The 14,884-nt window shown below is 37.1% G+C and overlaps 1 protein-coding gene across 3 annotated transcripts in view; it reads right to left on the bottom strand.

Moving 5' to 3' along the window:
* Positions 1-6,326: 6,326 nt before the first annotated feature.
* Positions 6,327-14,884, bottom strand: part of stox2a (storkhead box 2a) — a 111,159-nt gene continuing 102,601 nt past the window's right edge. For all 3 annotated transcript variants that reach the window (XM_066718171.1, XM_066718173.1, XM_066718174.1), the window contains exon 4: positions 6,327-9,994. In XM_066718171.1, coding sequence (XP_066574268.1) covers positions 9,796-9,994 — 199 coding nt within the window. In that variant the 3' untranslated portion in view covers positions 6,327-9,795. The remainder of the gene's footprint in view (positions 9,995-14,884) is intronic.

Genomic DNA, 14,884 nt, shown 5'->3' with positions numbered 1-14,884 from the left:
ATAACAACTCCGCTATTTTTATTGTTTTTATGTTCATGAAGCCCCCCTTGGTTAGGCTATGCTGTCTGCAGATGAATTGTTACAGCAAGTTAATAATACTTTTGAAATCTTTACCCCAACTTAGGTATGCACAATCAGTCATGCCTGAAACTTAGGCAGAGAAATATAAGCCCCCCAACAAAACATCTGCTCTGCTAAAAGTGATATTTTTCATTTTCACATTAAAACAGATCCCAGTGCTTTTCCATCAATTGACTCACATGGGGACCATAACAAAACTAATTCCTCCCCAGATGGTTTTGCTGTAGCACATCCCACAGGAGCACTGAATTTCACGAGGCATGTTTCGTTTTTTTAGCTGCTTATGCGATGCTCGCCGTGCACTTCTAGAAGGAGAGTGTCCTTTGTTGCAAGGCTTTTGTGCATAAAAGGCATTTGACTGCTTTCAAAGCATTTCTACTCAGTACTGAACAGTCAGCTATTGTGTGGGTTTACCCGCTGTTCTTCTCTGGGCCGGATTCAAATGAGTGCATGTGTTTGTATTTCAAGTGAGAGCACTGGGGAGCTCAGTGCCGCACACTAAAACAGACCAGGGCGTGATCTGTAATGAAGCATGGGTTTTCCCTTTAAAGAAATCAAATACAGAGATCTGAAAATGTATGTGCTTTAGGGGAAAATAAATAAATAAAGCTGCACGTGGTGTTGCACTTTAGCTGAACACTTTTGTCCTGTGTTGGATTGTTTGTTTTTATTATGCATGTGTCTATTAGTATAAGTAGTAGGAGATGTAGTAGGAGTTGTATTACATCTATTACTTATAATTATTCGTATTTTTACTTAAGAACATAAGAAGATAAGATTGAGGTTCCAAATGAAGCCTCATCTAGCTAATGTGGATGATTCATTGATCTAGGATTTCACCAACCTGTTTCTTGAATGTTTCTTTAGTGTCTGCTTCTACAATGTAGCTGGGGAGTTTTAATATTATCATTAGAAGTAGTAGGACTAGTAGTATTAGACTTGTACTGGTAATAATACTGGCATATAAATGTGATTTTGAACAGATTTGTGTGTGTGGAACTTTTATATCTGTAAGTATGGCTTATGCTTCTATTCTAAGATATATAGTCTCACAGATACAATAAATGTCTAGGTCATGAGGGCACACAAGGTAATGCTGAACTATCCTTGCCAAGGCCAACCAAACAAAATGGGTTTGAATCATGATCTTATAGCGCCCTCTGCTGTGTTTAGGGAAATATTACAGCTCTATCTTGAATAATAGACCATCTGATGTATTTCAGGTTTGGTCTAATTAGCAGCTGGTCTCAGCTCATGATCTGTATTCAATTATAAACAAACAAACAAACAAGAAAGAAAAAACATCATCCTGAATCAGTAACATTGATAAGATACCAGTCAATAAATATGATTGAAACTATGAGACTTTGGTTATAGTTATACTTAGTTACCTTAATTTCATTTTACATTAAATTGTAAATAAGTTCATATATTAAACATGCAACATAAGGCTTACCAGCTTACCCGAGTCAACTGAAATGAGAATTGCATCACACACTCACCAGCAAGCCCGTACTCTTCATCACACTGTTTGTGTGTAAGCAGTGATTTATGTAAGGAGAGGCAACTACGTTTTTGCTTTAACTGAATCTGACTCCTCCAAAATGTATTGTTACATTTGCAGTTGGCAACTGTGTAACAACAGTTTGGCATAATTTCATAAGTTTCTTAATTCTGTCCCAAACTCTTTTTGAACTAGGTGATGAGGGTTATCCCACAGTGGTGCTATGACATTTTGTTGGAGAGGAACTGAAATGAACAAGCGATTCAAGTTATGTCTTTAACATGAAACTATGGACAGTATGACCTTTCAAAAGAAATCTACTTTTTGCCACAGGGTGTTGGTTTTGAGTTATATGTCATCGCACAGCACAGCCCTGGGATTTAGTGCAAACCCCACTGTCAAGCACTGTGCTTTTGTGGCAGGTGGGGTCAAATACTGATTTGTTCATGACCTGCACTCAAGAGTGGAAATAGGAGGTACTTCTTTACAAAAGGGGAAAAAAAAACAAGATCTGGAACAAGCTACCCAGTGAGAAGTAAACTTTATCGTTAACTTCAAGAACTGACAAGTGACAAAAATAAAATGATGGGAATAGGAATTGAGCAAAACTGTCTGAAACGCTCCCTCTTGCTTGTAGATTTTCTCAGGCCCATGTGTTACTTGTGTGACAATTACTTCAGTTTGTTGCTTAGTGTGAACTTTACACAATAATGTGAAGAATGCTTTTACAACTTAAGATAACAAGGAGAAATCAGCCCGTCCGCCAAAAAATAAATTCTCATGGCAAAACAAGGTACTTTTGCAGGTGTTTACCTCTTGAACTTCGAAGTATATAACCTTGTCTCTTGCACCTGAGTGAAACACAGTGGAGTGTGTCTGAAGAAGGCATCAATTACCATCATCTCTGCTTGTTTTCCGAGAAGACAAGTTTCAAAGGAGCAGATTAGGATATGAAGACAAACTCCCGAATGTTTTTCTTCCAATGCACAAAGGACGAGGACACACCTGCTTGTGAAGCTGGAATAAAGCAATTACAGCAGTTTTATCTGAGAAATCCCATCCCTTTGTCTGTGGGATTTTTAGCATTCATCGACATTATACCGTCAAAATCGACTGTAATCTATCTCTTCAAAGCACATTGGTTTTCTTTGTTTGGGGGGAGCGGTGTTGTAGTGGTAGTTGACAACAGTTAAAGGTAATAGTGCTGCTTCTTAACTTAAGCACTACCTACAAATATTAATTGGCCTCGTACTGAGATGTTTTTGTAAACTTGAGTGTGTGGTCTGTATGAGTGCTGAATAGAAACCCAACACTCCCACTAATGGGCATCTAAGTCGTAAGGATTGTCTAACCTTCACCCAAACAACAGCCATGACCTGCATTCCTGCGGGGCCTGAGGCCGGGGTTAGGGTTCAGAGGAGTGCTGAGCTGGGCTTTCCAACCTCTAGACCCCATTGAATCACTGGCAACTTCTCCTCTGACCCCAAAATGCTTCACAGGCAGGATCACCATGAATCCTATTCCGATATACACTAATGCTGTTCATACTTTCAAGTGTTTGAAACATTTTAACATGTTTTTATTTGATTTGGTATTGACAAAAACCAATGGACATAACAAAAACAACTTAAAAACACCCTACATCTGGGACCCCATTTCTACATGCATGGAAGAGGTGCATTGTGGGTACTGTTAACCTCACAGATCTGAGATTTCAACCGGTTGCACACATTATGAAAGAAAGGACTGACTGACTAAAGTTATGGTAAAACAAATGCTTTGAACTGGCAAAGCTCAAGCTTTTCATGTTTATCAAGGGGAATTTCTGTGTGAGATTTATTCATGCATTTAAGTATTAATTTCTAGACTGCATTCCTAAATTATATTGATACCTTGTAATATTCTTCCAAAAACGTCTGAAATTGCAGTATACATCCCATAGTAAGAGCAAAGGGATTACAAGAAATGTTTGGATTTGGAACTATGCCCCCCCCAAAAAAAAAACAGATTTGAATGTCATTTCAGGCTAAATATGGCTAGTCTTACGCATGCATTGTACTGCATATTTAAATAATTGTTTCTGATTTCTATAAGACCCTTTACTGCCTTTTAACTTGCTCCTTCCAAGTATACTTATGAAACTAAGCCTCACATTATATTCATACTCTTACTCATCTGTGTTTTGTGATACTTTTGACTGCTGTTATACTGGAAATTAAGCCAAACTGCGCCAAGATAAAAATCTGCTTGTCGTGTTACAAATTTGACTTCAGTGGAGAAGAAACAGACACAACTTTCATCACTGCGGAAAAGCAAATCAGACACGCTGTGGTCCTAACTGTCAAAATGTTAGTGGAGGTGTTTTTAAGTTTGGAATAATGATTTATATTTATTTGATTGGTTAACAAAATTGAAATAATAATTATGAGCCACTTTTTTCATCCTTACTCACCAAGATAGGAGAAACAGAGAAACAGTAGATCTGAAGAATTATAGGCCCATTTCATATACATTAAACGCAAAGAAGCAAATCACAGCTGGAAATACACACCGTTTTTACAGTAGGCTTTGTGATTTGTTGACTGTCATTTATAGCAACGATGTGTATGTTTAATTCTTACAAAATAATGAAAGCACATATCAAGCCTTTGTTTTCCAGTACTATTCAATGGATATAATTACTCTTCTAAACTGCATCCCTATTGAAAACATATCACTCCCGAGATCTTTGAGAAACATAATTAAGTGTGGTGGGGAGTGTTCTGACATCTGTCTTCTTCAGCAATAAAAGCAGTTACTCTTTGTGTCTTTGACTGTTCTGCACATAACCAAACTGTAATTCCCCATCAATTTTCTTGTCACAAGATTTTTCACAAAACATAGCATTACCACCACAATGTTAAATTCAATTTTCCGACTGATACACATACACTTAATGCAGGCACACGTATGGGGAGGCAATCATGTATTCAGCGCGCGTTGTTGGCAAGGAACCCCTATGATTTCCTCTCCTCTGTTTTCCATCAAGGGCTCTCGGATGTGGTATTATTTCAGATTTTCAGGGGGGCAAGGGGCTAAAAACAGTATTACAGTACCTATTTATCTAAACTGCATTTTTGCAGTGAGGTTTGGACACAGCAACCCCCCCATTTAAAGTTTGGATGTTGTTCTAAAAAAATTAAAATAAAGACAAGCTTAGAGTGTTTTACTTTTAAAAGAAAGAAACAAAAACACTGCCTTTATTGCAGTCAAAATTAATGTGAGAAAAAATGTCCTACAAGTTGAATGTGTTGTGCTGAAGGGCAAGGAAGGGAAGAAAGTGTATTTACTTTTCAAACCCAAACATCTCTTTTTTTATCTTACCACTTACCAAAATGCTGGTGATGCATCATTTATCCACTGCACTACTTTAGTGTGTTGATCACTTCTTCAGTAGTTTAGTGGGTGGGGGGGGGTCTAAACCAGCTAATCTTGTATCTAATTAACACTCTTAGTCCTATTTGTTGTCTTAGTGTTTTTTCTTAAGATGCCCTATCAGTTATAACAACAACCGTCTTCATTTTATATAATGACAGGGACAGGTCATGGGAACATACAGGACAACTAAGGAGTTCAAACTACTCAATAGTGATAATATACAAACAAGCACTGGATACACAATAAATATACATTTTTAAAATGCTGTCTACTATTTGTCCCCGTTGCTGGGTATCAGAGATATTGCACTTACTATAAATAATGAATATGAAATGTTATTTAAGGTTTTGTTGAGGTGCACATACCAACAGATATTTAAAGGGAAATGACAGGTCAGAGGAATACAAATATTATAGAAAATAAACACAAATCATGGCTGGCAAATCATGGCATTTCAGACATATTTTTCCATCAAGGTACGACCTACACATGCGCAGATAAATATTAAGCACAAGGCATCCTTTAATGTTTTCACAAAATGATTTATATTTGATTTGAATGAAAAAAATAGAAAGTCTATTTGGCATTTAACACAAGTTTCTATCTCAAATAACAGAGTGCATGCATTACATTTGTAAGTCCCATCAACACTAAAGCCTACAGCCAACCCATAAACCCAAAGCAATAGTTTTTTTGAATAATGGTGTACTAAGTATTTTCCGCTGTTTTATTGAATGTTATTATTAAAATGAATGTTGCTTTCCCTGGTCTTCTCTTTTCTGGGGGGGAAAAAATGGTGGGATGTTTTCAGTCTGCAAATAGTTTTTTCACCAACCACCTCTAATTCCATTGACACTGTTTATTAAACATGATAAATACTTGGAAGCAGCACTGAATGAATTTGAAGGATCAAAACAGTTTTGACATACTGGCAGCAACTTTAAACTTGTGCAAATCTGTTTACATCCCAAGAACTTATGACCTGACATGTCTTTTCCAAAAGTGCTTCATAAGGAATTATGCATTTAAAGGGATAAAAAAGGAAGAGATGGGACTGTAAGTAGATTTTAAAATGGGAAACATTTACTTTGGACCTGCAGTGCAAGAACGATAGTGTTTTTCTCACAGTTCCTGCTGAATAATTAATTTTGTATGTTTGTTTTTGTGGCACTATTAGTACAATTATTATTTTCCTTTAGAGGGTAAAAGCAGTTTTTTTTTGTTTTAAGGTGTGTGAATTTTGTCTCCCTCCTTACCTTAACACAATCACCCATGAATGCAAGCTCCCGGGCTCTTCAGATCAAATGACAAGTTTAAAACATCATAACCAAACATGTTATTTTATTGTCTTAAAAAGTAACACAATCCCCAAAGGGTATATCACATACACTACAACAACAGTAAACACCATTACTACAAAAGGGACTTTTGAATATTATAGACATAAAAAAAACAATCCCTCTGCTTTTAAGTTATTAGGCTAAGCATGACAGATAAACGTAATTTACAGTATGATACACTGTCACAATTAAAAACAATGTTATTGTACGCTGTTATAAATCAGTAATGTTAAGGGAAGACATTTCATGGACTGTCATTATTTCATATGAAATATTATACAATATAAACAGCATCCTTCAGGATGGACTTTACAGCAACCAGAGACCAGGCAATTCAGTGCAAACGTGTTTATACAAGGCAGTCTTGGCTGCAATACTCCCTTCTGATGACCAACAAAAATAAAAGATAGAAAAGAAAAATACTGCATTCGGAAATAGTTCACCAAATGCAACAGGTAAATGCACTCTCACAAATGACTTCTACACCAGTTGGATCTCAGCCCCCGTGATTATGGTTTCATATAAAATAAATAATACTAATATATGAACTATGATGTGGAGGAATAACAAACAAACGCAGTACTGCGGTATTGACTGCTTCGACTAGGCTCATTTCTCACAGCACATGAACTGATATGGACTTTGAATCAATGCCAGATTGTTATCATTAAAGAGCATTTGAAGTTGAATTCAGTTGATAAAGATCTGAATTGTCTAACCGGAAATCTATAGCTCTGTAAAGGCTTCTCTATTAAATGCAATACACTTGTATTAAAATTCAGAGCTTTAAGTGATTTTTAATGATTATATATATATATATATATATATTTTTTTTTTTTAATGATTTGCTTAAGTCGAAACGCGACACTTGCAGAATTTCCTTTAAGTTTAGTGTGGAGTTTCCTGCTGTATATCTATTAAAATCACCTACGTTGGAGCCTTAAATGCAGAATGTTGTTCTGTGACTGAAAAAGGACAGGTTGTGAGCCAAGTGCAATTTTCCAGGCGTTCCAAATGGCTAGCTTAAGTAAACCAGTAGTATCTATCAATCACAGAATGAGTAATCAATCCTACATGTAGACTTTGATAGCGGTTACAAATGTCACGTGGGTCCCATTTAAATTGTCCAACCTCATTTGTAACAGGTTGTACAGACTTTAAAAACACAAATGGTAAATGTATTGGGTCACAGCCCGGACAGAAGTATTTTGATTATTATTTATTGTTTTCGACAGAGACTGCAGCACTTTAATCTTTAAATTAAGCTCTTCTCTGATAAAGCCCCAGACTAGGCCTGTGAAAAGAGAACCCAAGTCTAATGTCACTTGGCACCAAGTCGGACACACAATGTGTAAACTAAAAACCTGACAAGCGTGAACATTTTGAGTAGAGCAAGTGAACAGAAACGTCTCGAATACCAGAGCAAGATACATTTTCTAGAGAAGGACAGGCAAATCATTCTAGGTCATCGAACTGTGTCTTTATAATATGGTCCAACTGAAGAAGGTATGATTTGGAATCCATAACAGTGTGTGATTCAAACATAAAGATAGAGTTGTCAACATGAAAAATGTTGTGAACTACAGTAAATAAAATGTTTTAAAATGAGTTGCCTTTCAAAGACCCATGGTTGTGGATCAACATTCACAGAAAAACTGATATCAATGTGTTTTATTGATGAAGAACCTCAGCCTTTAAGTCTCATCTTGTTGCTATCACAAAAGCTGTGGAGGTAGTTATGTATGTGTATGTGTCTACATATATATATAAGTAAAAAACATAAAATAACGTCAAATGTATAGTGTATTGAGCTGACACTTGCTTGAAAGGAATCATTTTCTGAAATGTTCAAAAGCCAGCTGTTGGTCATGCAAACATAATATGCATTCAAACAGACACCATAGATTTTAGCACCTGAAAATGTAAATTCATGAACCGTTAGGTAGAAGAAGAAAACAAAATAAAACTAATCTAAATGAACAAAAGCATAAAAACACGTCCATGTTTCCACAGCTGTGATTAGCCCGAAAACAAATATGATATTACTGGAGAACTCTGAATCGGTGACGTCTGTTAGTGGGCTAATGATAAGGGACAGCGCTTCAGTTTATGAAACGCCATTTGCTTTAATCAATCAAGCTCCCCGATGAAGTGTAATAAAACGGGGCCTCCTGTCGAGATATCAGCCAGTTTACAGCTGCACAAGCAGAGAGTCGACAGGCCGCAACGTTTCCCAGCTGCCACTGAAAGGACCTGGCCACACATGCTCGGGCTCTGACACCAGTTGTCATTTTGGTCCATGGGATGACAACAGCAAAAGGCGAGGAATCTGTTTAACTGATGGAAAAGGGTAAAAAAAAAAAAAAGCAGTTTTGGGGGATGTGTGTGTGTGTGTGTGTGTGTGTGTGAGCGTTAACTGCGTAGTAATTAACTGCTAAGAAAGAAGCCTTTAATTTAGCTGGCTTTGAACCCTCCATACAGTCAACAGCCCTGCAAAACCCTTTTTTCTAATGTTTATTTACATCAAAAGTAAGGGATGTGCCAAAAGGCCAGATTCCCATGTAAACATAAGTTCTTAGAACCCAGTTCATTCAAATGGATTTATATCAAGTAATGAAGAACAACCTCAGTCACAGCTGGACTGTTTTTAGTAACATTATGCACATAAGCAAATGACTGATCAAACACATTGGCCCTCAGGGAGTTTTTCTTTTTACTTTCAATGATGCATACAAATCTGCAACTTTCTGTCCATAATGTATTGGTGCTTTATCAAAAAATGAAGCCACAGCACACGTTATCAGTTTTTAAGACGAAAGTGCCTGTTACTGGTCACAACAGACACGGTGTGGTGAGGGATTACCAAAACTCAAAACTGCTACATAAAGTCAAAGAAAGAAAAAGAAAATGAACAAACAAAAAACAAACAAAGAAAAAAATCAAGTATGAGACTGTAAGGATTTGTGACCTGAGATTTTTGCAAATTGAAGGGGGGGTAGAAAGAATTTAAACCTTAAGGTCACAAACAATCAAACACTGTACTGTACACGGGTTAAAGAAAACGCTTTCTGTTAGTAATAAAATGATTGGCCTACAGTGAGCAAGAAATACATATTAAAAAAAGCAGTGCTTTCAATGTTAAGGTCAGCTCAAATGAGGCATGATTTGTGAGAGAGAAAAAAAAACGAAAAACTATGCTTCCATTTACCTTGTCTGTTACGTTTCAAGTTAGGAATGACAATCAGTTTTTATTTTTTTTTATTTTTTGTAAAGTTTTACATATGTAATGCATTTCACATCCAAAAGTTGTTTTTTTTCTCTGTGTGTTTTCTGATTTTCGCGAGTACCGATTGCAGGGCCCGAAAAGAGAAGGCCTGGAGTCCTGACAGTCCCCGTGTACGGTTGTACAGTTTAAACTCGGGACGAGTGCGGATTCTTTCCGGCCCACTGTGTTCAAACACTAGTGATGGAGGCAAGACAGTTTGATGGTTTTTGCAGTTTTTCTGGTTCGGTGGTCGGAGGGTCGGCGGCCGTTCGGAAGTTGAAAGTTTGAGAGCTGCTCACGCCAACGTGGCCTGGACTTAAAGCTGGATTCTGACGCCTGTTGCTTTCGACAATACTTGAGGTGTTGGATGCCAGGCTTTCCCGAGTACTACAGAACAGAAACAAAACAAAAACAAACAAACAACAACAAAAAAAATAAACAAGAGGAAAGAAAACAACATATTTTATGTCATTTCAAAGTTAGTAAAAACTCTCAGACTGATCTTTCTCAAACGACGTCTATAATATGTTCCAGAAACTGGCTGCTGTCATTTTTAAGTGCTCCCCTTATTCAAACTACCCCCCCACCCCAGAGAAAAGATGCCCCAACTATAGCATTGGGATAATAAGGAGAAACGGGCAGCAGGGAGAGGGAGAATATGTTGATTATGAGGTCGTCTGCATATCTTGCATTTTAAAATCATTAAGAGGAAAATTGTTAAAGAACACAACACCATACTAAACAGATAATAGTTTCAAGCTCTGGCCAATCGAGGTCAGAACCAGATCATAGTCTCTTGGGTCTCTTGTTGAGGCTCTTGGGTCTGACGGCCTGCTGTGAAGTATTAAAGATATTGTGGGACAGACAAAGCCAACACACAAAGCCTCCTGATTAAAAAAAGCATAAAATCTAGTTTCTTAGACATTCCTATAGGAAAATGGTCTCCCCCATATAAACGTAACACATTTACACAAACAAACAAAACTATAAATGTGTTTTCCCACAGGCTTTGCAGATAACATGTTTTTATTTCTGTCTCTCTCGTGAGTTTAATGCCCAGCAGAACTTTATAGACATTACAGACTGTACAGGTACTTGTCATTGACAACACTTTACTTCAGCCACACACTGTGCAGTACAGTAGCGTGACACGTTTGTGTGTTAGCTACGAGAGGCAGTTTTCCATTTAAAGCAGCATCTTCAGAGGAACAATCTCAATACAAAATGAGTGAATAGGCAAACTCGAAATAGCTGCCAACATCAGCAAACATACCATGTGGTTGGAAGTCAATCTGCTTTCCTTCACCCAATTTTTTTATAACCACTTTTTTTTGGCTCATTTATATTTTTTAAGAGTCTGACAAAAACAGACAACTTGATATTATGCTTCAATATTTCTAACTACGTATCAAATCTCTTTTTTTCCCCCATCTGTTTTTTGTTCTCTCATTCTCTCTTTTTCTTTCTGTCCTAGGGTTTGACAACATAAAGATGAACAGATGAAATGTTTTTTATTGGAAATAAAAGTAAAGACTATGGCAGTTTTCTGGGCCAACACAATATGCCATGGTTCTGTGTGTCTTCGCTAAGAAACAAAATATGAGTTTAATATTGAATGTCAGCTGTACTTAAGTGGAAGAAAGGTTGACAGTGGGAACACCTTTTGCACTGAATGTAAGTTAATTAATAATTCTGTCTAATACTGCCACAAGTGAGTTCAGATTTTGGGCAACTGATGCCAACAAACAGCAAGACCTACTTTTGCTGTGACTTTTCTGCCACTGAAACATTAACAATGTAACCAATACCACACCAGGCAAAATCCCCCAAACAATATTCCCTCTCCTACCCTGCAAGATGCAACATCACCACAATGGTGTCTTTTCATGTAGTAACTGGCAGTACAGCAACAAGTGGGTGCAAGACATTTCAGACTGTAAACGAGGATACGGTAATTAAGGAAATAACCCATCACTTATCTCCCATTGAAAATCAGCCCACAGTCAGTTGGCAGTCAAAGTTTTTTTTTTTTTTTTTTTCTTCTTGAAACCAAGGTATTGCAATGTCTGTTTTATTCAATTTAGGGTACATATTAAATATCTACAGATTATTTCAAAGAGATAAACCTATTGTAAGATAAGTTAATAGATATAAAGGACTGCAGGAAGGAAAATAGCCAAGCCATTTATCTGAAAAGGCTGAAAGGCATTTCTCTCTCTCTCTCTCTCTCTCTCTCTCTCTCTCTCTCTCTCTCTCTCTCTCTGTCACACACACACACACACACACACACACACACACACAACTGTCTACACATACAAAGACACAAACCCACACAGTTAATAAAATAAGCCTGGCTGCTAATATTAATTGTCTTCCAGGATGCAACAAAAACCATTCTATTAGTTTAAATCTCCTGTCAGGACAAGCTACATGTGTGCATTTCTAGACACTGCAATGACATCATCGCTAATGTGATGAATCGTCAAGGAAACACTGACTGGTTCCAGAGGAGCTAAAATTAGAAGATGATTACGGTCTGTAAGTCATCTTGTTTTATTCAATTATTTCCAGCATTCAGAACTCCTTGCTGAGTTAATAGCATTTGTAAGGAGGTGGGTACTTTGGAGAAATGTGCGTTTACGTTAAACCTTGGATTATTTAGAGGTTTAAATACATTCCCATTAAGCAATAATAAAACAGCTAAGTTCTTTCCTTCAAATGACACCTCAAGAGTGGAAGCTTCAGCTGTAAACCATGTTTCTTATTAAATACATCATCTATTGTCAATTTGTCTGTTTTAGCAATACTCTTGGTGTTATCATGTGTAAAAATATATTCTTAATATTCATCATGTTTACTTTAGGATCACTTGAGTTTACCTCTCAGCCTCCTATCAGACCTGATACGAAACCTCTCACTCACCCACAGCCACACCAACCACCTATTTCTCCAGTAGCTATGATTTATACTACTATTCAGGTGAACTAGGCCTAATAGTTGACTAAACATCATATACAAAACTATATAAATCATAACCCAGGCTCACCGAGGTTACAAATCAACCATACTAACTATACGAAGAATGGGAAGAAGAATGCACATCCTTGACCCAAGGACACGTCCTATTACTTTAACCCCTTTCTATGGAAATATGAGAATCACATCATCCACGTTTTACACTGCGTGTCATCTTGTTAAAAGGTTCAGCTAAATTACAAACGCCATCTATGATATGGACGTGGTACTCAGGAATGACAAGAGGACAAAACTATTTAGCAAATGTTCTGCTAAGTAAGAAACACGTTGTTTTTCTCTTCAAATAATTGAAGACACATAAATAAATCTGCCTAGTCTCCAGGGAGTTGGTAACCCACAGATTTAAACAAATAACTGAACCCTGACAGGTCATGGGGGCAGCTTTGGACATTTGGACAGAGAGTTTCACCTGCAGATTTTCATATCGGATTTATCAGCGTCAATTCAAAGCGGGGAAACATTGATGAACTATGCTGAGCTGAGAGTTCAAATAACCACGCGTCTTTACAATAGTCAAATCAGGAAGAAAGAACACAAAAATGAGAGTAGATACCTATTCATATGTATATGCATGAAACATGTAATAAATACTACATGAACCAGTGTTCATGTCCAAATGTATTATATATAACAAAAACAAATGTATTAAAAACAAGCCCTGGCACAATAATTAATACAGACATTTTATGGAATAAATTATTCAGCCTGGCTTAGAAGTATCAGCAAACCTGCACTTCCAAAACCTCTTAAAGATAGAGACTTTTCTTTTAAGAATATATAGTAAAAATAAGAGATGTTTAATGGAAATGTGGCAACAGGAGAGTATTAACATGTAGATCTTTTCTGTCAGGAAGGAATAAGTCTGTGAGCATGGCGGTTTGGAGCTGGAAAGCAAACATCTGTACGGTTCTGCTTTCATGCAGAGCAAAAACATATGCTCAGTCTCAGACATGTTTGTAAACACAAACACATGTATTTCCCACAAAAAACAAACAAAACACACTCCTCACACAAAAAATCCATCTGAACGCCAAGGGTTATCAAAATATATTGTCAGTTAGGTCTAAGAGGAGCCTTTTGCCTTTAAAAAAGTTAGTTAATGTTCCAAGTTATTCAGGGGGAAATACAGGGCTGTTGTATGGAGCCCAAATGCTGAGCATGTATTTCACAATGAATGGAAGGATAGGTTTTAGAAGACCATGATTCAAGGAGATACACAGGGAGGATGAAATTAAATGAGAAGCACATCCATTCTACGCACTGTTAGACTTTCATAAGGAGGTGTTCTTAAAGCTGCCGTTTTTCTTTTCTTAATGTGGAAAGGCCATTCTGTATATTTGACGTGAATAAATGACTTTGGCTTTGTAAATCCCTTCAAAATTAGGAGAATTACCCAAACTGGAAACACATGTGGAGTTTTGTAAAATAAATGGTGCCCCTTCACATGAAGTCATACACAACCAGAGCTCAACACAGCTACTCTACTTAATGTTCTTTGAAAACACATCATGTATTTAGCTCCACTCCCACCAAACTTCAGGACCTCGATCAATGGAAACCACATCTAGCATTTAGCTTGGGGCTTACTTGAGAGGAATGGCTGAAACTACAAATTGGGTAGGGGACAGGTATTCATCCATGTATACATAAAAAACCCATACATGGATAAAAAAAGGTTTTAAAACACAAACAAACAAAAATGCTGCCAAAAGCATGTGAGAAAAGGTTTGTTTTGGTTGCTGAGTCAGTGCTTGTTTACTTAACTATACAGCTTAACTATTAAGTGATTGATTTTGTATATTAGTTCCAGCAAATGCAATGACATCAACTGCTGTGTTATGCATATACATTATACATATACAGCTCTGGAAAAAATTTAGAGACCACTCCAAGTTCAGAAATCAATGTTAAGTGTTTTTCTTTCCAGAGCTGTATATACACACACACATATACAGGAATGAAATAACTTCCCAGTGTGTGTTCCCAGAGTTATCCAGGATCAGCCAACAGTTGTATGGTTTAATGTCAACTGGTGTTTTTCCGGCACTATTCCAAGCACTATAGCCCTGGCTCAGTTACCTCGGCTCATCCTATTGATTTATGTAAAGGATGCACTTCAAACACAACAGCAGAACACCCAATGCCCAGGAAAGTGAACCAAACAGTGCCCACAACTTATCAACGTCGAAGTGGAAAAGTATTAGCCTTCCCCCTTGTGCAGGTCTGGTTTTGAATTGCATG

This window comes from Amia ocellicauda, chromosome 12, assembly GCF_036373705.1.
Source record: "Amia ocellicauda isolate fAmiCal2 chromosome 12, fAmiCal2.hap1, whole genome shotgun sequence".
NCBI lineage: Eukaryota > Metazoa > Chordata > Actinopteri > Amiiformes > Amiidae > Amia > Amia ocellicauda.
This window is presented reverse-complemented; position numbering and strand designations above follow the sequence as displayed.